Source organism: Chenopodium album, chromosome 13, assembly GCF_948465745.1.
Source record: "Chenopodium album chromosome 13, dcCheAlbu1.1, whole genome shotgun sequence".
Classification (NCBI taxonomy): domain Eukaryota; kingdom Viridiplantae; phylum Streptophyta; class Magnoliopsida; order Caryophyllales; family Amaranthaceae; genus Chenopodium; species Chenopodium album.
The window spans coordinates 6,670,908-6,694,351 of NC_137846.1; the positions used below are offsets into that span (position 1 = coordinate 6,670,908).

The window sequence follows — 23,444 nt, forward strand, 5'->3', positions numbered from 1 at the left end:
CATACCCCACTAATGACATAGAATGAACTGAAATTCAAAAAACAAATCACAAATTTCAAGCTTGAACAAAATGACGATTTTATATCATGAATATTTGATCCCAAAAATTGGCTGTTTGCTGTACATTGTAAGTTGTAACTATTTGATCCTAATTCGGAGCAGGATCAGGGGTTAGAGGCCTACGGCTGCCTACCAATGTCAAAAGTGTAGTATATGGAAAGAATCATCATGGCATCTATAGGGGCATAGTTAGCAAGATACTATACAAAAAAATTAAAAGTACTAACAAGGATCAAGCTATATGCAAAATGGGCTATCGCCCTAACGAGATCCTTGACCACTAACCTTTTCACTTGCTATCCCTATTGACTTTTTCCCAACTTATATGCTGGCCACATTCCCCACAAACAGTACTGCAACCCACTTTTGTTCCTTGGAACCTCAGAGTATACAAATGGGAAATATTGGTGCATTTCCGTACCTGCATACTGTACTTTGTAGGAATATTAGCCAAAGGGTTGGAATCGTAGGTTTTCTTCTGTGAACTACATGATGTAATGAGGGTGCTCTGATTTTGCTCAAATGTTGACACATCAGCTGGAACTCTGCTCACTTCCTGCCACTCGATGTCAACTGGAGCTCTTTGCACTCCCTGCCACTCCATGCTTCTTCTGAATACTTCCCACGCTAAATCTTGTTCTTCTTTTGTAAGCTTTTCCTCTTCATTTTCCTGCAGCAGCGTCTCATGCTCATGGAAATTCATTATCCATCTGAACAAAGAAAGCGAATTAGCATGTAATAGATTTAACAAATAGGAGAGGGTAGAACCAGACAGCTGGAGATGAATTCAATCCATACATGATGCACAAGGAGAGAGCTAATCAGATCTAGACAGTGTAGACTGTTGTAGACTTTAAGTGGTTATGAACTAAGTTCCGTTCTTTTTTAGTTGACACGTTTCTTTGACTCGTTTGCCAACACAAAATTTCAAAGATTAATATCTTTAATTATCAATAAGTAAAAAATATAAAAATTTGATATTATGGAAATATGCGTTGATAGTTTGATACAATTCAAACAAGATCTCGCATGACTATGTAGTATCATAATTATAAATCACAAAAGTTATTTAAAAAAAAAAAAAAAAAAAAAAAAAAAACTAAATTCCCTTATATATAAGAAAAATAGTTGTGTTGAGGAATACCTTAGACGATGCCGATCAAGTAGCTTTTCCATTAGCTTATCAGAAGAGCAGCTACTGGGACATGCAGATGAATTCAGTTTCAACGAATCCTCAGCCTTTCTGTAGTTCATACGCTCATTATTCACTTCCAAATCAGGTAGCACATCAAGGTTCTCATCATCACCAAAGTCAAAGAGATCTGAAATCTCTTCTTTAGACATGCTCCTCAAGACTTGTTGTCTATCAACCACCCTTGCAGCAAGACCCTCCTTTTTCACCTGCAAAACTTGCACTCTTTAGGAGACTAACTCATAAAAGAGAGGCAAGAAATCTCTTGAAGCTAAAATCTTTAAGTAATACCTGGCGTTTGTAGATCTTTTCTTCCAAAGTCCCATGTGCCACCAACCGATAAGCATATACAGGCTTTTTCTGGCCATATCTGCGAGTGTTTGGAGGAGAGCGGAGCATAAGATAAGGAGTCTTCAGAAAAATTAATCAGTCAGAAGCAGCAATAAAAATAACATCACCTCCATGCACGGTATATAGCCTGGAGATCATGTGTTGGATTCCAGGAACCATCGATAATGATTACGCGATTGGCAGCAAAAAGATTGATCCCCAAAGCTCCAGCCCTTGTTGATATAAGAGTACATTTCACTCTTCCATTCTGAGGATTGTTAAATGCATCAACAAGCTTCTGTCTTTCAGAACCTTCTGTCTTCCCATCAATCCTGGCGCATACAGGACATCAGAAATACCACTGAAATGCTAACTCAACTTGGCAACTAAGACAGACACAAGAAACATCAGATAGTCATTCGATCAGATCCAGATAGTCATTGGAAAGCATGCTCTTTTGGGCAGAAGGGACAAGTTTGGCATGATTCCGTAAGGGCCATCTTACAGGTCAGATAGATATAAATTACACATAAAAACATCAGCCAAACACTTTCAAAAGCATCACTCACTACCCACAACATAGGGTCTGAGATTTTAGCAGAACATTTCCTGAATGGAAAATGAAGTGCAACAGTGAACTATTCCAAAGAAATGCTGAGCCATAAGCAATTAACTCATTTTTAAACATAATTAGTTGGAATTGTAACATAAAATCAGCTATACAAAATTAGGGAAAATTCTTTTAGTAGATACACACCTATACCAGTCCTTTCCTCGTTTCCAATGTTTCCCCTTCTTACCCAGCCGGGGCAATTTTGATAAATAGGATTCGATCAGATCCAGAGTTGCTATACTCTGGCTAAAAACTAATGCTTTATCACCAATTTCGGTGCACACGGTCAGAATATCCAGCAACAAAACCATTTTGCCACTATAGTCAATCTCTTGGTAATTATACTGATTAAGAATATTGTTCCACCAACCCTGCAAAGAAAGAAAAAGCCTTAAAATAGATATCTAAATAAAATTAAGTGGACCCCCCCCTCTCTTTCTCAAACGAACGTGTTCTTTGGCTTATTAATCCATTGTTTATTCACCTTAAGTTACACTTCGTATTATTTTCTGGAGGAAAGAAAAAAATAACATTTTTACTTCCTAGACACCTTGGTGGAATTTGGACACAAAAAAAAAGTGTCATCATTTGTTAATTAGCCAAGCAAAAAATTCCTCTGTGACTCTAAGTAAAACAAAAAACAGAAAGACCAACCCTTTCCTTTCTGTAATCCTTTGTCTTTTCTTTCCCATTCCCTTCCCATCACCATACAGAACCAATACTTACCTCATGAAGGAAGCCTTTATCAGCTTTTGTCTTTGCTTTTTCTGTCAAGAAGTTCAAGTATACCAGATAAAGGGAAAAAATGTCAGCAAAAAGTCAAAAGAATTATAAAATGATTCAGCCTACATATTTATATCTACTAACGAGCATAGGAATGGATATGAAAATATGAAGTCTGATAACATAACTGGCCAGAGATTACATGTGATGCAATAGGGTTTCCAGAGAAGCAATAAATTTAAAAGTGGCCCATGCTAAATTTGGCAGAATGTTGTCAATTGATTATTCTTTGACATGCTTACCAAATCCAATTACTCTCTGTATATATATTTATGGAAGCAGGCTCGATTAAATCATATTGTAAACAGATGAGTCTAATCACAGAGTATAACTATGATTAATTTTCTATAATAACAGTGATTTTTTTTTTTTAATCAAAAGTGAGAAATTGTCATAAATTCACAAACAATTACTTCCCCCGTTCTCTGTATACCGATTACCGATACATACTTGGTGTCACAGATATTAAGGAATAGAAGAGAAATAGAGAGAGATAGAAAGACAAAGCACGTGATGAAGAGAGGGATAGAGATAACACATTGCCAATAATGGAGCTTCTATTAAGGAAATGTCGCAATTTTGGCTGTTTATAGCAAAACCAATAAATAAACCAAAGTGCTTCACCCATAAAGGAAACAGTGCGTTCAGCTTGCAGTTCTTTGCTAAAGGAACACCTCCACAATGCAAGAATCTAATATAATCAGCTTCGATACATAAATCTATGAGCAGTATATTGGCCATAGCTTGCTAACAAAGACAATGCTTTACACCTTTACTTGCTTCTTGGTAAGATTTAAAAGTCCAGAGTTTTGATAAATAATACATGCATCTAATAAACATGAGAATCTAACATCTCTAATTATAATTTGGCGCATGACAACTGCACTGACCCTTCCCAAATTGCCTGCTATAAACATTTCTAATGTCCTATTAATCTGGGCAAGTGTAGATATCATCTTCTGCAATCTCATCCACCAGCTAGATTTATTTAGATGGAGACAATCCCCATAAAATTAATTGTTCACCTTTTGTGAAACATTGAATGAGAAATGAATAACATATTTCTGCAAGCTAGTCAAGGGAAAATCTCTGCTATTAACAGCCTAACAGGTGACGACTGACGAGTACACTTTGATAAGGATAAAAAAACTTTTTAAAGACGATTCACAATCCAACAAGGAACTATAAAGTATAAACAACCATGTGCAATACACAACACAACTATGTTTGCTATTCAGCTATTTAAATCCAAAGTTGAGAGGGCATCACCAACACATATTATGACCATATCTTTGCAGAAATGGCTAGACAGTTGAGAGTTAAAAGGAAGGTCACCATATATGAGACAATGTTTTAAAAATTAAAGTCTCGGATAAGTACCTCCAATCACCAAATTGGCATCCATATTTTCATCACTAGAGCTATCATCTGGATTGTCTTCTCGTTTTGCATACCTTCTGTCTTTCATCATTTGCAGAATACAGGGATGATTGCATATCTATCAATTTTAAGGCAGTTATGAGAATTTAAGAGAACAAGCATAAAGATAAATATTCCAGCCCACTAGCACAAGTAAAATATTCCACAGTTATATAATACCTTCAAGTTGGTCACGTTTTGAAAACATTCAGCACTTGCACATTATTTCAGGACAGCAATTAATCTTTCTCTTAAGGGGAGCGGGAGCAAAGAACACTAACAACACTCTTATGTACACCACTTATAAACATTCTTATATTAATGCAAATTGCAAATTGGAGAAAAAATTATTCAGCAGGAAAAGTGGCTAAATTCTAAAATTTTAAATGTTAGCTGTCCATGTTGCCTCCTCTGAGAAACATTTTTCAGTCCTCTTCTTTGTCCAACAATGAGGAATCATATAGTAGTAACACCTTTACTCAATAGTTGGCTGTTTTATTTTGTTGAAAAAGTAATAGTGTACCTGGGCTAAGGTTTGGTAAGCAGCAAAAAAATTCTTCCTTATTCCTTCAGAAGAAGCCTTGTTACCAGTTAATCCATGAACATCAAGAAACCTTTTGTATAATTTTTTCTGCAGTGAAGAAGCCTTCACAGCTACAACAAACACAGTCTTAGGAGGCAAGTCCTTTTTCACCACACTCATGTCCATTCTTTGGACAAACCCTTTTAGTTGTTCATATAGTATGTGTGACCTCTGATTCATGATTCTCACATCTTCAGCAGTAGAATTTGCATGTTGACCATACTCTATAGGATTCTGAAACCTGTATAGGCAATGTAAGTCACAAGAACCATGAAAAAACATTTAAAAAGAACAAACAAGAACAGCAGAGACCCACCGATTGCGAAATTCATGCATGCTTCCAAGAAATCCTTCTCTCACAAAATCAACCATCTGTTACAAGATATATACCATTACTTCAAAGATACTAAGGCATCCAGACAGAATATTAGTACAAGCTAGAACACTGACACAGTAATATTCCATAAGATTATTCTGAAGAGGGGACCCTGTCAAAGCAATCCTTCTCTGGCATTTAACTAGCTTTAAAGCTTGAGTGATTTCGGCCTTGGTGTTCTTGATGATATGAGCTTCATCGCAAACAAGTATGTCAGGCCCTACCTGAAATGGACAAAGGAAAGGTGAGTTACAGTGACAAAGAGAAGTCATGAGAAAAATATATTAATGTGATGCAATAAATGGCAGATAACCAGTCTCCAACTGTCCATAATTGCTTCGGCTAATTGTCACTATCAGAGACTATACCAGGAAGCACAGGGTCATAACAAATCTATGAAGGCATCAGGACACTCCAAATCAGATCAGACCATATGTTAAGGATAAAGGGCTTACATGTTATATACCTGCCAATAATTTTCAATTTCATGTTTTGACATAATGGTTGATGTAAATATCGCAACAAGTAGCCCAAATTAATATTGCATGACAGAAAGAGAAAATTGTCACAGCCTATATGAGTTTCTACATGTTCTAACTACATTTCCATAACTAGCAAGTATTTAATCAGTCGGATAATTAAGGGAAAAACAGGAAAGTAACCAATACATAACAGCATCAATAGAAAGATGATTGAAAATTTTCAAACGAGAGGATATAACAAAACTAGGAGCGATGTTTATGTAGAACTCAAAACATTAAAATAAAATTAACGCAAAAAAAAAAAAAAAAAAAAAAAAAAAAAAAAAAAAAAAAAAAACCATAAATTCATAATAACTGATTAGTGCATGATGTTAAGGAGAGACAAATTATTTTGTCAACCAACTACCATGTAAATAAGGTAAAGCATGAGTAATTCGCCTTAAAATTAGATTGCATTGTTTTGTTGTACCCCTTACAAAGAATACCTAGCCTTAATAGAGCCACAAATGATGACACCAAAGGTTTAAAACCTGATTAAATTTAACAATAACGAGCATACTCTTATTAGTTGAAAAAAAATGTCACATCATATGATATTATGATGTTGGCGTAAATATCAAATTTTTATACTAGAGAGAGAAAAAAAAAAAAAAAAAAAAAAAAAAACACTAATTGCACAAAGAGATAATGAAAAAGGGGCAGCTGACCTGAAGTGCGTGGCATATTTCTTTGGCTGACTGACGATCTTTCATGTTCTTTCCAAGGGATAAGTTTCTAAATGACGAATAGCCAATCAAGAATACCCCACCTTTTCTTCTCCACTTCATTAGTAACTCAGCTCTTTGTTGCTCCCTGACCATTGCACATATCAGAACTTGTATAATTAAAAGACATAGTGAGTATAAAATAATCAATATTGAACCAAGGTCAGTTATTATCTCTTAAGCAGTAAGAACAATGCAGTGTGTCCCATACTCCCACTAGTTAATCAGCATAACTTTATTCAACCACAGTTCTTTTTTTTCCCCCTTTTGCTATAGAGAAGCGGGTATTGGGGGTTATGACTTGTTCCAGTCATGCTTTTAAACTAAAGCTTTAGAGCCGTCGAACTTTGATGCAGCCCAGAAACATTTCATAAAAGCAAACTAAACACAAGTTCATAAAAATGAGCTCACTTCCACTTTCCAGCAGGTTTTGTGCCGAGACTACTAAACAGCACAGCTTTTTATTCAACATAAATTTTAGCCGAAGTTTCAAGATAGAATGGCATAAGTATTTCATCCATAACTTTCTAGTTACCCTCACCATATGGTGCTACGATACCATCATTAAATCAAATGAGGTAGGCACCCACCAAGAGCTTGGAGAGAAGGGAAAGAGTGCACTATGTTACCCAAATGAACACAGATAATATTGTTGAATTAGAACCTCCATTTGAAATTCAATTGACTAAGGCCCTGTTCACTTCACCTTATTTTTGCTAAACTGAAATTATTTTTGCTAAACTTAAATTATTTTAACTGAACTGAAATTGTTTTTACTGAATCGAACTTATTTTTACTGAAATGAAATTATTTATACTCAAATGAAATCATTTTTGCTGAACTGAAATTATTTTTACTAATTAACTGAAATGAAATTATTTATACAGAATATTTTTTTTAAGGTGAAGTAAACAGGGCCTAAGATAGAATATACATAAATAAAGATAGATGCAATACATCTTTTTCTTCACCTTTTAAACAAAGCAAATGATGTAGCACCACTATTTAATTAAAGACATTGTAGTTTCTCAACCTATGAAGTATAGTAATGTTTTTGATACATTTGCTTACTATAAGTCCCTCCTTCCAAAAAAGAACAGTAAACTGTACAATATTGGCTGTAACAGAAAGGTTGAAGGAATGGACAAACTTCTACAAAAGATATCTTAGTGAATCATGTTGTCTCTAAGTAAAATTATGTCGTATCCCTTAACCGTAAGCCACTGAGAAAACCTAACAACTTTTCAAGACAGAACAAGCATTTAAAATTTCTTCTTGGCTGATTTATTATGATTTCATTCTGCTATTGTAATGAATTCCTAATTCTACAATTATATGTACTTTAAACAGCAACATAACCAAATCCCTTATATCCATATGGATGGGGTTGGTTACATGTGTAAAACCCTTGAACTTCCAACCTTTTCAAAAATAAGTGAACCACTCTTTGATTTAGAAAACCACCCTTCATTACAGCAACATTCATTTTCTCGAAGGTGTTTGAGATTAGAGAATCATTCTTTACCGTGAGCCTAGCTTACTTATTAGTCGTTATGTCACTATACTTTCTCTTAAAATCTTCCAACATTGGTAGGACCGTAGGAGTGCGCACAAGAATGTGTTTTTGCCTCGCCAGTGTGTCCAATCGAAACCTTTGAAAAGTTGATTAACATAATAGTTTTTGATGCCACAAAATAGACAATAACCATAAGCTAGGATATCTTCTATGTATCTCATGCAGGATTATATCAGAAAAATTAATAATCATAGCCTAAGGATATCTTCTAAAAATTTAGTTTAGGAAATTAAATTAAAAAGAATTAAGAACTAATAACCATCAGTGGCTTTCCTCTAATTAAAAAAAAAAAAAAAAAAAAAAAGCCATAAGTGGCTTGAAACTCATAAATGAGTACAAGCAAATCAAGGACAAAATTTAAAAAAGTCATGATGGTGGGGATCAAAGGAAAGGATTTATAGGAGAAATGTCACCAAATGCAAGTACTGCAAATCAATAATAAGTACAGCAAGAAAAAACGCTATCCCTTCTCCCATTTTGTACAAAAATATCAGTAGGGAATACAAAGAGAATGATTGAGCTTATGCCCATCATCAAAGTGTGGCCATCGAAAGTGAACACCTAAATCAATACTATTACAATAGTAACACTCAAAGAGGTATCCACACATTCTTTTGTGTACCTTTCCAATTCCAAATGTGGAAATTTATCCACACAAAGGAAATTAATCACTTACTCTCAACTACCTCAAGAAAATAAACACCTAGTTAAGAGTGGTTTTCTTAACTAAAGGTGAGTTTTTATTTATTTATAAAGGCACAAATTTTGGGCTGCTACAAAACGAACCAAGAATCCTATGGTCATCTACATGGATCCTCTTCCTCTATTTGCTTTTATCAATCGCAACTAGCATTTGCCAAACCACTTTCTTAATCTCATTTTTAGCTCCATATATCCAAGAAATCATGACAATCTTTATGATCCCCCACTTATTGTCAAAGGAATGCATGAAATCCATAGCTGATAACATGTTCAAGTGATTCACTTCGTATCAGCATCTCTATAATATCACAAGTCTATTCCCATAAAAGTCTAAAAAAAATTGATGATGAAACATTCTTGTTAGCTACAAAATTAAGTTACAATGTTAGAAACAAAAAATTAAAAAAATAAGAAAGTTTTCAATTTACTTGCGTATTGGTTATTAATAAAGCTTTATAAAGAGGAAAAAGTAGTAAGGAAAGTAGGTGGGTTAGTTTGGTATCCAACTTAAAAGATGAAATTATCGATAAAGACAATGGAGCAAGTAATTTGGGAAATTCCAAAACGGGAAATGGTGCAAGTGAATTGATACAAAGGGAGTACCTTTTTTTTTTTTTTTGATAAGAATAAAGGGAGTATTACTGACTTAAATTATTGAAGGTGCACAATCAAAAACTACTCATTTTGGGTGAAATTAAGATTACCTTCCAGCTAGCAAAAAATAAACAGCAGATTAAAAATATAAATAACACTCCAACTGCAACTGAAAGTTAGTAAATGAAAAACCTTGATTTATCTTCCAGCATGTAAACACGAAGAGGCTTGAATTCTTCAGGCTCCCACTTTTTAAACTCCTGCCGCCAATTGTGCAGCACATTCACTGGTGTGACAACCAATGCTGTTTTTAGACCTAAATCAACACTTCGCATAGCAGTGTATAAGAAGGCTATAACCTGAGAGAACAGGAAAGTCAAAGAATAAGCGACCAAAACAGCATGGAGACAGGTTATGCCAATTACTCACTAAATTGGGCATTGACTAACCAACATTGAGGCACTTGAAAAGGAATAAATGCCCAAGAAAAAGTGATGAATAAACTACAAGCTAGAACACCTCAAGAATTGAAGTAAAATTGAGAAAAGGAATCTACCTGGAACGTTTTACCAAGACCCATGGTATGAGCTAAGATGCAACCAAGACCTTTATCCCCAGCTTTCACATTTCTGATAGACTGAATTATGTTTTCCCACATAAAACGAATCCCTGCAACCTGCAACAATAGCTTTATATTAATGCTACAGAAGCATAATGCAATTGAAAAACTAAGTTTCAGAATGGCAACACTGTGACTAGCTTTCAATGCTATAAGCAGTGACATGGAAAAGGACAAGCTAACAGAGATCAATGAGCGCAATTCTTCGAAAAAATAACCATGTAGATAAGTAGGAAGGAGAGAAGTTACAAAGAAATGCAATCTAAATTTTTAAAGCTTTAATACAGACAAGCTCAAATTAAGCTCCCTAGCCCTCACATCACTTAACACTATAACTTGCAAAATCGACCGAACTGTAAGCCTAATCAGAATCGAGAAGTACCTCAAATTAGATAACTCAATTTTCTTACAACCCAAAAACTAATTTGATGAAGGAAAACTCAACTGATAAATCCCAAGTTTGGGGCATCTGCCCTTTGTTTTCTCTACTCTCAAGTTTGGATGTAAAAGAGAACCTAGAAAGCCTCTACAGACAAGTGGTCTTATTCCCCATATTGGAACAACACCTGTCTCAGACACTGAACCTGGACGCTTTTATAGGAGCCTCCCTCCATCCAACATTAGTTTAAACACTCATCAGTGCATAAAGTTTTAGGTGATACAGTGTGATAGGAATTAGAAATATTTCTCCATGACACAACACAAAGGCACAAACCTCAAGACAAGCGTTCCTCCAAGGCACAACACAAAGGGACAAACCTCCACTTCTGTGATGATAGCGGCCCAAAAAATACATTAAACAACCTTGTATGCATTTCAATACAAAGTGGAGATACCAAATGACAGTATCTACCAAACCCTATGGGTACTCCCTACAATTTTTTATTTAACCTTCATAGCAACACTTATCAAAGGTTCTTTTTAATGCAGCACTAGGTATATCAAAAATGGAGTTATATGAGCAGGACTGACAAAAAAATAGCAACTAGGAATATAAAAATTTGGCAATAATTTTAAAAAAAAAAAAAAAATTTAAAAAAAAACAGCTATACATAAAGTATATACCTGGTGAGTTTTTAACTTGGTAGAAATGCTTGGAGGAATCCTGACAGCACCCTCACCTTCCTCCCTCACAACATTCACTATATAACCAGTTGAGGGATCACCAAGAACTTCAGAGCTAGCACCTTCAGGTAAATCATTACAGGTAGAAGTATTCATCATCATGGGCATGGCTGAGAACTGTGCTTTGAGAGACTTGAGCCGTTCTTGACGTTCCTGTATTCATCCGGCACATATAAAAAAGAATGTAGCACCAAATTAAGTTCCCACAATCTGATTTTTATCTATTCAACATATACGAGTAATTATACATAGAATGCAAAGTGCATATTCAATGCCAATAGTACCTTTTCCATAGCAATTTTTCTCTTTGTCTCCTCTCCTAGCTCAGTATCATCCAAAATCCTTCGAATTTTCTTTTTCCCAGACTTGTTTTTGCTGAGTGGTATAAAAGTATAAAACTTTATTAAAGACAACATTAAAAATAACAATTAACAAAAACAGCATTGAGATTGCCAAGTAAAAAATTTATTAGAATAGAAAACAAAAATGCTGAAACACCATAGAACTTGACACAAGGGTTGTTCTGAAATAGCATTGTTCCATACTTCCATTACAGAAGGGTTGTTCTGCAGCAGCATATGAACTTGACATTTCGTTACTCTTTATGAGTTTTATAATTATTACTAGTCCACAACATCCGCTAAAATACCATATTAGCCATTATAATCCATTGTTAAAACCCTGAAGCATAATTATACAGTTGGATCCACGTATAAGATAAATTATAGTCATATGATGATCACTATAAAATTTAAGTGATTACATTCTAAATACTATAATATGATAAGGTTGTAAAAGCATATTTATTATATTCTGCGAAATTCTTATCAAAACTCTTGAACCACGATCATTAAGTGGATCTTTTTCGAATCGTCAATTCATTGTGATAGCCGCAACACATTAACACCTGCAAGATGTTGCTTCTGCAGCACCAAAGCCACTATAGTGTCCCAGCAGTACAAGAAGAATATTCCTCTGCTTAAACCTCAAAGTGCATATTTTTTTAAACTACATAAATCATAACTAGAATTTTTTGCAAAATAGACATACAATCTTTTTTACTTGATTTGGAATTTTGTATTGCCAACTTAACAAAAAGTATGCGATGCACCTTAAAAATGATGTACCGATAGTTCAAAACACCTAAACCTGATATGCATGTACTCATTAATTCCCTCCCATATTAACCAAGACGTGAACCCATGTGTACACAACATTAGACATTCTTTAGTAAGTTTCAAAACCTAAAAAGTTTATTAAGCTTCACAAAAAATAAACTATTTTGATATGCTGAGACTAAAATTTTGGTAGCTGCTGGGACAGATGATTAACTAGTACAAAGACTCATTTTGCATTCAACAAGAAGATTAAGGCACTGTTGTCCTCGCCTTTATTTACTGAAAATAACTTAATTTTGCAGCTCATTTTTTGTACTGACTTTAACTCATTTTTGCTGAATTAATTTTTTTAATTTAAAACTTACTATTTTTTTTTTTTAAAAAAAAAAAATTATTTGCTAAAACTTATTTAAATAAGCTACGGAGAACAGAGGTTAATTAAACGAACCAATGAAATTACGTAAATTTCCGGTTGTCAAAATATGTTCAAAAACTCACTAACAGCTCTGAATACCTGATAGAGTCATCAATCTCATCATCTGAATTATCTGTATCACTATCAGAACTAGAACCTGTTGATTCTTTTGACCCAACAGCTTTCTCAAGTTCCAAAGTTAATTGCTGCAGTAGCTCTGGAGAACAGGAACAGCATTTCCATGTACCTTCTGGAAAGCATTCTACTCTGACATTCCTCTTTATACATGATAAACAAAATAAAAGTTTACATGATGTACAGCTCAGTAAGTCATTACTTCTTCCACACCATACACAATAGCGCTCCGAGCACTGGAGATCCTACCAATATAAAAAGCTATCAAGCATTAGAAAGAGCCTCCCATATCCTTCATCCACCAAAAAGAAAAAAGGGCTAAACATATCTGAGGAATTAAGAGAATAAAAAACTGTAAAGGGCAGTGATTAAGTTTTAAGACTAAATTCATTAGGAAAGCAAAAGAATAGACAGGCATTTCTCCTTAGATTTAGAACAACGCATAAAAGTACACACTGCACGCTTAAGGAGCAGAGACAGGCCAGGCAGCTTGCCCACATGGCTCTACAATGGCCCAGATGAGGTGGCCTAAAGCTTAAAGATGCCTCAAACAAGCCCCTGGGTTCTAAGTTAAGCAATGTTACCTCTCTCATAAGATTAAACAATGAATCTTATTGCAGTTTTTGTACAATATGATGTCATGGTGTGTTAGTGCACAAGTTCAATAGTACTTAGTCACATACAGAGTATGCAACAATTTTGAATGTAACTTTTTATAATTGAATGAATGAATGACTATAATTTTAATTATGAAGATGTGCACCTCACTTTACCTAGGCACACCTTTGACTCTTGACTCTTGCCTAGACAGCAGGAACACCTATCATCTAAAGTCTATAAAAAGCCATTAATACAAAAAAAAGGTTCTGAGAAAAGTTTTTATAATGGACTGTGGACACATGAACCTGTATATAAGGCCACATACATGAAATAAACTTTAAAAAATACTCAACTGGCCCAGCTTGAATTCCCATACGAATAAAGAATAAAAAAAATAAAGAAGACGAAGAAAAAGAAAGCAATTTAGATCTAGGACCTACCTTCGTTTTTGCTTCAATGACAGATTTGCAAATCCCACAGACAATTACTTTCAGAAGAGGATGTTCATGGATCTCCTTTGTAACATTACCACAGGCAGTGCAGCAAACTTTTCCAAACTCATCAGCAATTTCTTGAGCAACGGGATCTTCTAATGCCTCACGGCAACCAATAAATTGAGCTTCATTATCACTCTCCAGAACACCAGTCCGACTTCTCTTAGCTTCATGATCCAGAGCCTCATCGTCACATGAACGCTTGGAGCCACAAGAAGGTTCGACTGACTTAGCCATTGAAAGCTCAGAAGAATCACTGTTAGAAGTTTTTTCTTCCTCTACAGCATCAGCCGAAAGTCCACAATTATCGAGCTTTGCAACTTTCCGATCTTGGCAGATGACCACCTCATTATCACTCAAAAAGCCTTCAGCAAGGCTGGAGTTCTATAAAAAGAAATTAAAAAATAAAATCAGCTGGACAAAACAGTATTAGACAAGCACTACAGGCTCTCAAATGCAGGTTAAGTTTGAAACTCCACTATTGGAACGAAAGCAAGCAGCTATACCAGGGTTGCCAGAATATACTCATCAAGAAGAGCTATCAATCAAATATTAAGATCACAGGTCACATCAAAGAATCTAATAGCTGATGAACCATGATATTAGTTTTTTTAGAAGAATATGGATACTAATAAATTCATAATAAAACACAAACAGCATAATCTACAATTTACTCACTAAAAGTAGACTAGCAGAAAAGGCCACAGTTTACTCAACAATTCAAAAGTAAGACAAACATTTACCTCAAAAAAAAAAAAGCTTTCCTACACAATTTACAGACACAAACCACAAAACTGGTATTCAAACTTCTAAAAAGGAAGCAAGCCAACTTCACCTGTTTTCTTTTTCTGTTTCTCCTTTGCTTCAAATGAAGCTGAAGCTTTTGATCATAACTCAAATCATCTTCCTCTTTGATCTGCCAACCACAGTTAATACCATAACATCAAAAAGAATACACCATATATCCCTAAATTACAGCATTTGCTTAATATTCTTCGTATTTATTTTACTAACACTATTACACTACTCAATTTGCCGTTTCTTGATTCTTTTCAGTCCTTGTCATCCCCCTAAAACATCCTTGAAGTAAAAACCATTGTGATCATTTCAAACAAAATAAATATAATTTGGTTTCTCTGCTTGCACACTTGAACTAATGATAACTTCATTTTTTTTTTTTTTCACAAGCACAAACATCATTAGATTAAAATATCCTTCTTACATTTCATAACCATACTAGTCTAAGTAATTAAGCACAGCAAAACTTAAGCAAAGCGAACGATACGGACCTTCCTCTGTAAGATCATATGACATATGGTACGCTAATAATTAAATCAGCTGCAAAATACAGCAATATAAAAAGCTGAGCCAACCTTTTTGTAGTTTTTCCTTTGCTCCTCTGAGAGATACAGCTCCTTTTCATTTGCTACAGCATCAGCAACAAATGGATCATTTGGATCATCATCAATGTCATCAATTTCCTCAACCTAACAGAGCCCGATATATCAGAAGCTGGTAGAATGCCAAGCAATAAAAAATACAGATGAAATACAGGCTCTTTTCAAGCCAATAACCATCAATCATAGAAGTTTACCAAGGAAACGGATTTAATCTTCCCTTTCCCCAACCAATATACAATGAATCCTTTTCATTTAATTTTTTAATGAACATATTTTCACTCCTCGAGAGCCTAGCAGTTCAATACATGTCAAAAATAAAATTATACTCGCCTTATATTCCATAAGAGATGTCAATTATTGCAATCAGGCCATCAACAATGCAACTCAAAAAAGAGGTCACCGAAAACTTAGAGCTCTAATAGATGGCCTATTTATGTTGAGTTAAGGAAAGAAAATTCATTCAATAACTGGTATTCAAGTCTAGATAGCGAATAGGTGAGAAAAGAAAAGAAAATTGGAAGATAAGTGATTTGAAACATTAGGAATTGATGGAATAGTCCATTAGATATATTACTCTGAATAATTGAAGTTGTAGAGCAATCTATAGTTGATAAGAAATGAGGGATTCATAGAAGAAAAAAAAATACCTCATCCACCCCAGGAAATGTAAGCCCCATAGCTGCAGCTTGCTGAGGAGTACTTGCCAAGTATACTGAAGCCCACTGCTCGCTACCAAAGGCCGTATCCTCCTTGGATGGTTTTTCTGAGAATAATTTGTTAAAAGAGCTCCATTCCACTCCAGGGTTTTCAGTCGAACTCTCACCAACACTGTTAGCACACATTTTTTTGGCAAGAAATCCACTAGCACCCTCCTCCAGAGTTTTACCATGTCGACTGAGATTCATTAATAGATCAGCTACTTACCAACAAAAAAAATTGTCACCCTTGATATGTAAGAATTCAAGACATAGACATGCATATACCTCTTTACGGGCCTAAGGGCTTGAAGATGCTTTTCAGCATCCTTAATGGATTCTACAGCATCACTGCCAACCTCAGTTCCAACCCAATGAGTCCTTTTCTTCCAAGCTTCAGTACGACAACCATTTGGAGCATTGCTCTCAATCCATTTATAGATGCTTGGTAGATCAATATCAGCACCATCCAGTTGCTCCTATAGAAAAAACCAATGACGAAAAGCAGTCTGGTGAATACAAAATGCAACAGCATCATTTCAAATCTACAGAATAGAGAGGAAAGCATGTTTTCCTATTGTTAATTATTGACATCATGAAACGATATTTTTAAGGTAATAATTATTAACACAAAGCTATAATAATAACATTAAACAGGTCACTAGCAAACAAAATTTTCTTTGCCTAGTGCTACCTAAGTTGTGGTACGCTTTGGTACACGGGTGGGTACAAGAGCAAAATTCGCTTCCTATTTTGACAAATTAATCTAAAAGTGTACCATGTAACACGAGTTACACGACCATAACACGAGTTACACGACCTTAACACAATTTGGGTCGTGGTTCATGGGGAGTATAAGTGAATTACGTTACATTGATTGTATTACAATGAAATACTACATCATTATAAAAAAAATAAAAAATAAAAAGTTAGATATGGTTATGCAAGTAGCCAAGTATCCAGTAAGTCAATGGTTATTCAAAATCTTTTATGTAGCAACAAATTCATCAAAAAATCAAATCCCATAATTTTGCAAAAGATTAATGCAAAATTAACTACAGCATCTACTAATAACTTAGACAATTAAAGCTTAAAAAATTTAAATGTGCGCAAACTATTAGTTTACTTGCAAAGAAGATAGGTGCAAACCAGTAAGTGAGCACTCTCTGTCTCAAGCTCATCAAGCGTTTCCTCCCACTGTTCTCTTAATGCTGCCATTTCCTCTGCCACAGCCTTGTCTAACTACCATATCAAAAAAGGACCATAAGAAGACATTTGACGAGTGAAAGATAGGTAATAAAACCTTTAAGACAACAGCAAGTTACTGACATCATTGCCTTTTAGATTTACAGCCAACTCTTCTCTCACATCCTTCTCAACATTCAACAAAGACTCTTCTTCAAGCGCTTCTTGTGCCTCTGCTGCCTAAAAATGGGAATCACAAAGCCATAGGAAATGTGGTTAAGGTGGCCAGTAGTTGAATCAAATCTCTGAGGACACTAGCACTATTGATACAATTGATACCTTACTCTCTACTTCAAGTAATTCATCAACCAAATCTTGTATCTCGGCTTCTGTCAGAGGGCCCTGCAAAAGATCATCGATACTAAAATGAGAGATAATAAATATAGTCAGCATCTCATCAAATCTTTATAGTGAAGTTAGGGTAACCTCAGGTTGTGATACACTTCCTTCCAATGCCACTTCACCATCCTCCTCACTGAATTCCTCCGAAGAAAATTCCTCATAAACCCCGGCATCCTCATCTACATCCTCGGCCACTTTCTCATCTACATCCTCGTCCACTTTCTTGTCCACATCCTCGTCCACTTTCTCATTATCATCTTCCATTCCATTAGGTTTGTCCTCCATTAGTACATATGCTTTAATATTAACTGAGAAATTAAGCATCCCCAAGCAAACTTTATTACTCCATATTATCAAAGACATTAAATGAACAGATGTAAGAAAGTCAAAATGAACATAATAAATGGCATTCAGCAAAGATATGAATTACAATACAAAATTGACCATTATAACACAAGGTTTCGAATTCCGAGTTTCAACAAATAATTGAAAGAAGAGAGCAATTTCCCTAAAACTTATATGCTCCGACATTCACAAAATTTTACACAGTAGTCATAACAAATATAATTCACATCAACATTCAATGATAGAGCAATGTTCAAAACCACCATAATTTTCTAACAAATTCCTCATAATCTTAAAAACATCACACAATTTAATAATAATTCTTAGGTTTATCCAGTAACGTATTTACGTATAATTTGAAAAACATTTGAGCTGCCCTATGAAAAAATAATTAACGTAAGTAAATTCAAAATAATTAAACATTGAACAAAAGTAAAAAAAAAAAAAAAAAAACAATGAATAATTGAATAACAACAACAAAGTTTCGATTCAAACTGGTAAAGCATAATCAGAGTTCGATCATCAATTCAGCTAAAATATGCATAATACCACATTCAAACACAAATATAATACAGTAGACATTGTTGCAATTTAAATTGGATGAATAACTTACTTTGAAATTGTTAGGGTTTAGAGGAAAAATTGAGAAGGAGGAGGAGAGAGAGGGAGGATTTTGGGGGGAAAAATACAGGTGTAAAAGAAGGTGGAAAGACAAAGAAAATGGAGGAAATTCGAATTTTATGTAGTCAGGACGTGTGATCAGTGAACTTTTTATTGGGTTTCGACTTTCGAGATAATTTCTCACTTTCTTGTACTCCGTATTAGTCAGTCTTCCTAAATTCAAATCCAGTTTTGCGTAGCTTTACCTGAGAGATCGGGTAAAATTAATTCGACTTGAAATTGATCATGTATTCATGTACTGTATTATGGATTTACAAAGTATTAGATTTAAAATTTAAATTTGTGGACTAGGAGTCTGAGAGTTATTTAAGTTATCTAATCTGAGAGTTATCTAAGTTATCTAGGTTTAAATTTGAATTTGTGGACGGTAAATCTAAGAGTTAACTAGAAATCTGGGCTGTCATACCGAAATTTTGTGGTGTTTGAGAATCTGTGGCAGTGTAGGGAAGTTGGTGTGTTGGGTTTTCTTCGCTTAGTAAAGGACTATAAGTGCTATGTCAAGGCTGTCAATGTCTACCCCCCTACTGCTGTGTCCAAATCGGTGTGAAAGGCTCCTGCTGCTGACCTGATTAGAGTAAACCCATATGTTGTTGTGCTATCTTAAACTTCTTCGAGTATTGGTGCGGTTTTAAGGAACGATCAAGGGGTCATTATGGCTGCAAAAGTAAAACGATTTATGGGGAAACCATCTGTGAAAGTTCTTAAAGCAATGGCAGCAAGAATGAGTGTGCAAATCGCTCGTGAGCTTGGGTATAGAAGAATGGAGCTGGAATCGGATGCCCTCACTATGACCAACCTCATCGGATCAGAGAAGACTGGCAAAGCACCTGTGGACCTCGTTGTTGATGATATTCGCTCTATGAGTATGGATTTTGAAAGCTTTGCTTGTTTTCATGTTAAGAGAGTGAGAAACTGCGTTGCTCACCTTTTGGTTAGGCAACTCCCACCTGATGGTTTTGAGCATTTGTATGTTGATAGCTTCCCGCAAGGTGTTGCTTCCCTTGTCGAACTTGATGTTGGCTGATTTATTTATCTAATTTAAGCTCTTGGAGCTCTTCAAAAAAAAAAAATCTAATCTAGCAAAAAAAAAATAATAAGTTGGTCAAATTCAATTAGACTCGAGATTAATCTGGTCAATTTTGTTACAATTTCTTGTACTCCTTACCTTTTACTAGCTTATTTAGCCCTTAGGGGCTACATATAAACAATAAATGTACTTTAGAAAATTGTTTGAATTTAGGAAATCACGACCAAAACACACTAATCACACTGATTTACGCATGTGTTTTGTCATAAATTCCTAATTTTATACAATTTTCAAGAGTGTATTTAATGTTTATATGTAGCCGCAAAGATTACGGTTTTTTTTTTTAACGTTGGTAAGGAGAAGGGTCATAACGGACCGAAACCTCTCACAGGTCCTCCCCGCTCGGGTTAGTGGGCTAGACACAGAGTGGGGGAAAGGATAAGGGAATCCCCACCCCAAGTGCCTCTAGTAAGGATTGAACCCTTAACCTCAAGGTTGGAAGGTACAACCTAAAGATGGGCACGGGCCGTGCCGGCACGCGGGCGGCACGGGCCCGGCACGACTCCGGCACGGCCCCGGCACGACTCCGGCACGGCCCGGCACGGGCACGGTGGCCGGCACGGCACGGCACGGCGGCACGCCGGCGTGCCGTGAACAACTTTTTTGGGACCGGCACGGGCACGGCCCGTGGCACGGCGGGCGGCACGGTGGCCGGCACGTGGGCCGGCACGGCACGTGGCACGGCCCGGCACGGCCAGGCACGGCCCGGCACCGGATTGTCCAACTAGGTGGAACTCCACCTATGAAATGTTGAGTCGGGCAATCGAGTACAAGGTTCATTTAACACTTTTTTATAATATGAAATATCCACAAAATGCTTTACTTGAAGATGATTGGGCTAATTGTGAAAAATATATGCAGTTTTTACAATTACTATATGGTATGACACATTGTTTTTCTTCTGTATATAATCCTTGTGCTCATTCTTTTCTTAGCAATGCATGTTTACTTGCACAACTTTTTGCGGAACACCGATCACAACACGTTTATCGTGGATATCTTCCATCCATGGAGGATAAATGGCGTAAATATTACACCGATATTCCTAAGATTTATATTTTTGCTTCTATTTTAGATCCTAGACAAAAATATGATGGCACCTTTTTATTAATTGATATTTATTATAGTAACATGAATTTTGAAGATGATGTTGAAACTTTTAAAAATAAGGTGACGGATGAGTTTTTTAATTTATATAATGTTTATGAAAGTAAATATGGAACCGTGTCTCGATTTGCCCCTTCTCAAACATCCAAAAATGTAAGTAAACGGGCCAAAGGTTTATTTGCACAAGCTGCTAACTTGATGTCTAAGTATTCAGGTACAGAATCATCATCATCTAGGAGAACACAAAGCGATGTTTCGGAGTTGCAAATGTACTTAAGTTACGACTTCATGAAAGGCATGGACGACGAAGAGAAGTTTGGCCTCGACATCCTCGATTGGTGGAAATCACAAGCCGTGAAACATCCAATTTTGTCGGCAATGGCTCGTGATATTTTTGCTATCCAAGTCTCCTCCGTTGCTTCCGAAAGAGCTTTTAGTGCGTCGGGAAGAGTTCTAGACGATAGAAGAACAAGACTAAAACCCAAAACACTTGAAATGTGTGTTTGCTTCAAGGATTGGTTGGATGCCGAAACACGTTCTCAAGATCGTACTTATGCACAAAACGACGACGATGAAGGAACGTCGACTTCTTTTAGTTCTCATACTTCTCAATCCACTCAATTGGCGGATGACCTTGAACCTCTAGGAGACGAAGACGAAGATGAAGACGAAGGCGAAGACGAAGACGACCAATAATAATTACATGATTACATATTTACATTATACAATATTGTATTCTTTTTGTATTATCGAACTTCGTATTCCGTATAATAAATGAAGTTATTCAATATTCATACACTATTGTACGATTTTTAATTATCATTACTTATTTTGTAATTTTGTATTATTGAATTATCGTACATTCGTACCGGATACCGTCATATAATAAAATAAGTTATTCTTCAATTTTTTATGTTTTCGGATTATCGCACTCGTGTTTTTTTTTTTATTATATGCATTTTTATTTTTAATTCGTTTTTTTTTAACATTTTTTTTTTAAAAAAAAAAAAAAAAATATCAAGAGGCACGGTTTGGCCCGCGGCACGGCACGGTCACCACCCCGGCACGGCCCGCGGCGGCACGGGCACGGCCCGTGCCCATGTTTAGTACAACCCAAGAGCTATGTATAGAATTACCTTTTTAATAAAGAGATTTTCTTTTTTTCAAAAAGCATATTACTCGTAGTTTACTAATCACGGTAGATATAAAGTTATCTCCGTCGAACAATGATGTTCTTATATTTGTTCTACTCCAATTGGAATTGGCTTATTAAGATGATGGACAATGACATTATCATCCCATTTGACATGCGGCTAAGTAAACCAAAATAAAACAATAATTTGACCATATAAGTAGCTCTTTTGAAAGATAAATGATTTGTAGAATTATGGAATTCAATAATCTAATTTGAAAATTTTATTCAACTAACTTTTTGTAAGAAGAGTTTGATCAATTAAGATATTTTTCGTCTTTAGAAAAATAGACAATTTAAATATTTAGTCAAACCATCTCTCTAATGCAATTTGATTGATACAACCAACTACCATAGCTAATTACCAACGAGCCCTAAGTTAATCATAGTGAATTTGTATATATCATCTGGTTACTACATAAAAAAAGGGTACCCATTTGTCATTGGCGTATATAAAAATAATTAGGGGGCGTTTGGTTCGCAAAGTGGTGTGGGGTTGGAATCAGGAATGGGGTTAAGGTGGTATCGAGTTGGAACTTGATACTTAATACTATATGTTTGGTTTAATTCTGGAATGGAATGTGTTTTGGGGTTTTTTATGTCCCTCGGGAGAGTTATAGCTCTAGACTGAATTCCGCAAGGACGCCTGTACCTACAAAGCAAACGGAGCACCGAATGGTCGGTGGTCCGCCTCCAAATATTAAGTTAGTACGGTATTCGGAGTAAAGCGTGCGGAAATTAAGTTATCTGCTCGGATTCCAAGCTCAGGTGCTGTCTGTTTCTTGAAAACAACAGCTCTGTAATTAATGCCAATGTAACCTCCTCCCATAAATGAGGGAAGTGTCCCTATTTATAGGGTCGTTGGGAAGTGTGCCCTCCCTAGGGTTTGATGACCTAGGGATTTGGGCACGCCGTTTTGCGGTGCCTCAAAGTTTGGGCCTTGAAGGCCGTCTTTTCAGAGGGGATATCTGAGTGACACGTGTCACACATCTGGAGAGGCGCTTTGGGACGCCTCCCAGGGCAACACGTGTCGCTCTCTCATTGATCCACTTGGATTATTAAATACACCAAATCAGGAGCTATATTTGCCTGACACGTGTCATCATCTGGAAGGTCCAAGCTGGCGCCCCTTCCAGTGACACATGTCAGACTCTGGTTGGGCCACTTGGCAGGGTATAAAATACCCAAAACAGAATGTCTCATTATTATCTCCTTTTATTTGATACCTAAGGGAATGTAATTAGCCAAACCCCACCTCCCCCTCAAGGTTTTTAAACTTCATACCTTATGGGTTTGAGGTATGAGCTTAAAATTCATACTTTTGACAACCAAACATATGGTATGTGTTTAATCATTCTAAACCCATACTT

The 23,444-nt window shown here is 35.8% G+C and overlaps 1 protein-coding gene across 2 annotated transcripts; it reads right to left on the reverse strand.

Moving 5' to 3' along the window:
* Positions 1–61: 61 nt before the first annotated feature.
* LOC145574423 (protein CHROMATIN REMODELING 20-like) lies at positions 62–18,907 on the reverse strand. 2 transcript variants are annotated; one of them, XM_081632207.1, is made up of 26 exons: positions 18,621–18,907; positions 17,747–17,970; positions 17,600–17,662; positions 17,405–17,500; positions 17,225–17,317; positions 16,364–16,554; positions 16,028–16,274; positions 15,354–15,467; positions 14,816–14,896; positions 13,927–14,364; positions 12,851–13,131; positions 11,503–11,593; positions 11,159–11,371; positions 10,031–10,150; positions 9,667–9,833; positions 6,546–6,690; positions 5,431–5,580; positions 5,297–5,352; positions 4,921–5,221; positions 4,359–4,476; positions 2,922–2,962; positions 2,340–2,566; positions 1,711–1,914; positions 1,544–1,622; positions 1,205–1,461; positions 62–770 (listed from the first exon to the last, which is right to left on the reverse strand). In XM_081632207.1, the coding sequence occupies exons 2-26, from the start codon at positions 17,945–17,947 to the stop codon at positions 350–352; spliced, it is 4,395 nt and encodes a 1,464-aa protein (XP_081488333.1). In that variant the 5' UTR covers positions 17,948–17,970; positions 18,621–18,907; the 3' UTR covers positions 62–349. The 2 variants fall into 2 exon arrangements, with proteins under 2 accessions (XP_081488333.1, XP_081488334.1); XM_081632208.1 differs by lacking the exons at positions 17,600–17,662; positions 17,747–17,970; positions 18,621–18,907 and having other exon boundaries at positions 17,225–17,313; positions 17,405–17,502.
* Between the last annotated feature and the right edge of the window lie 4,537 nt (positions 18,908–23,444).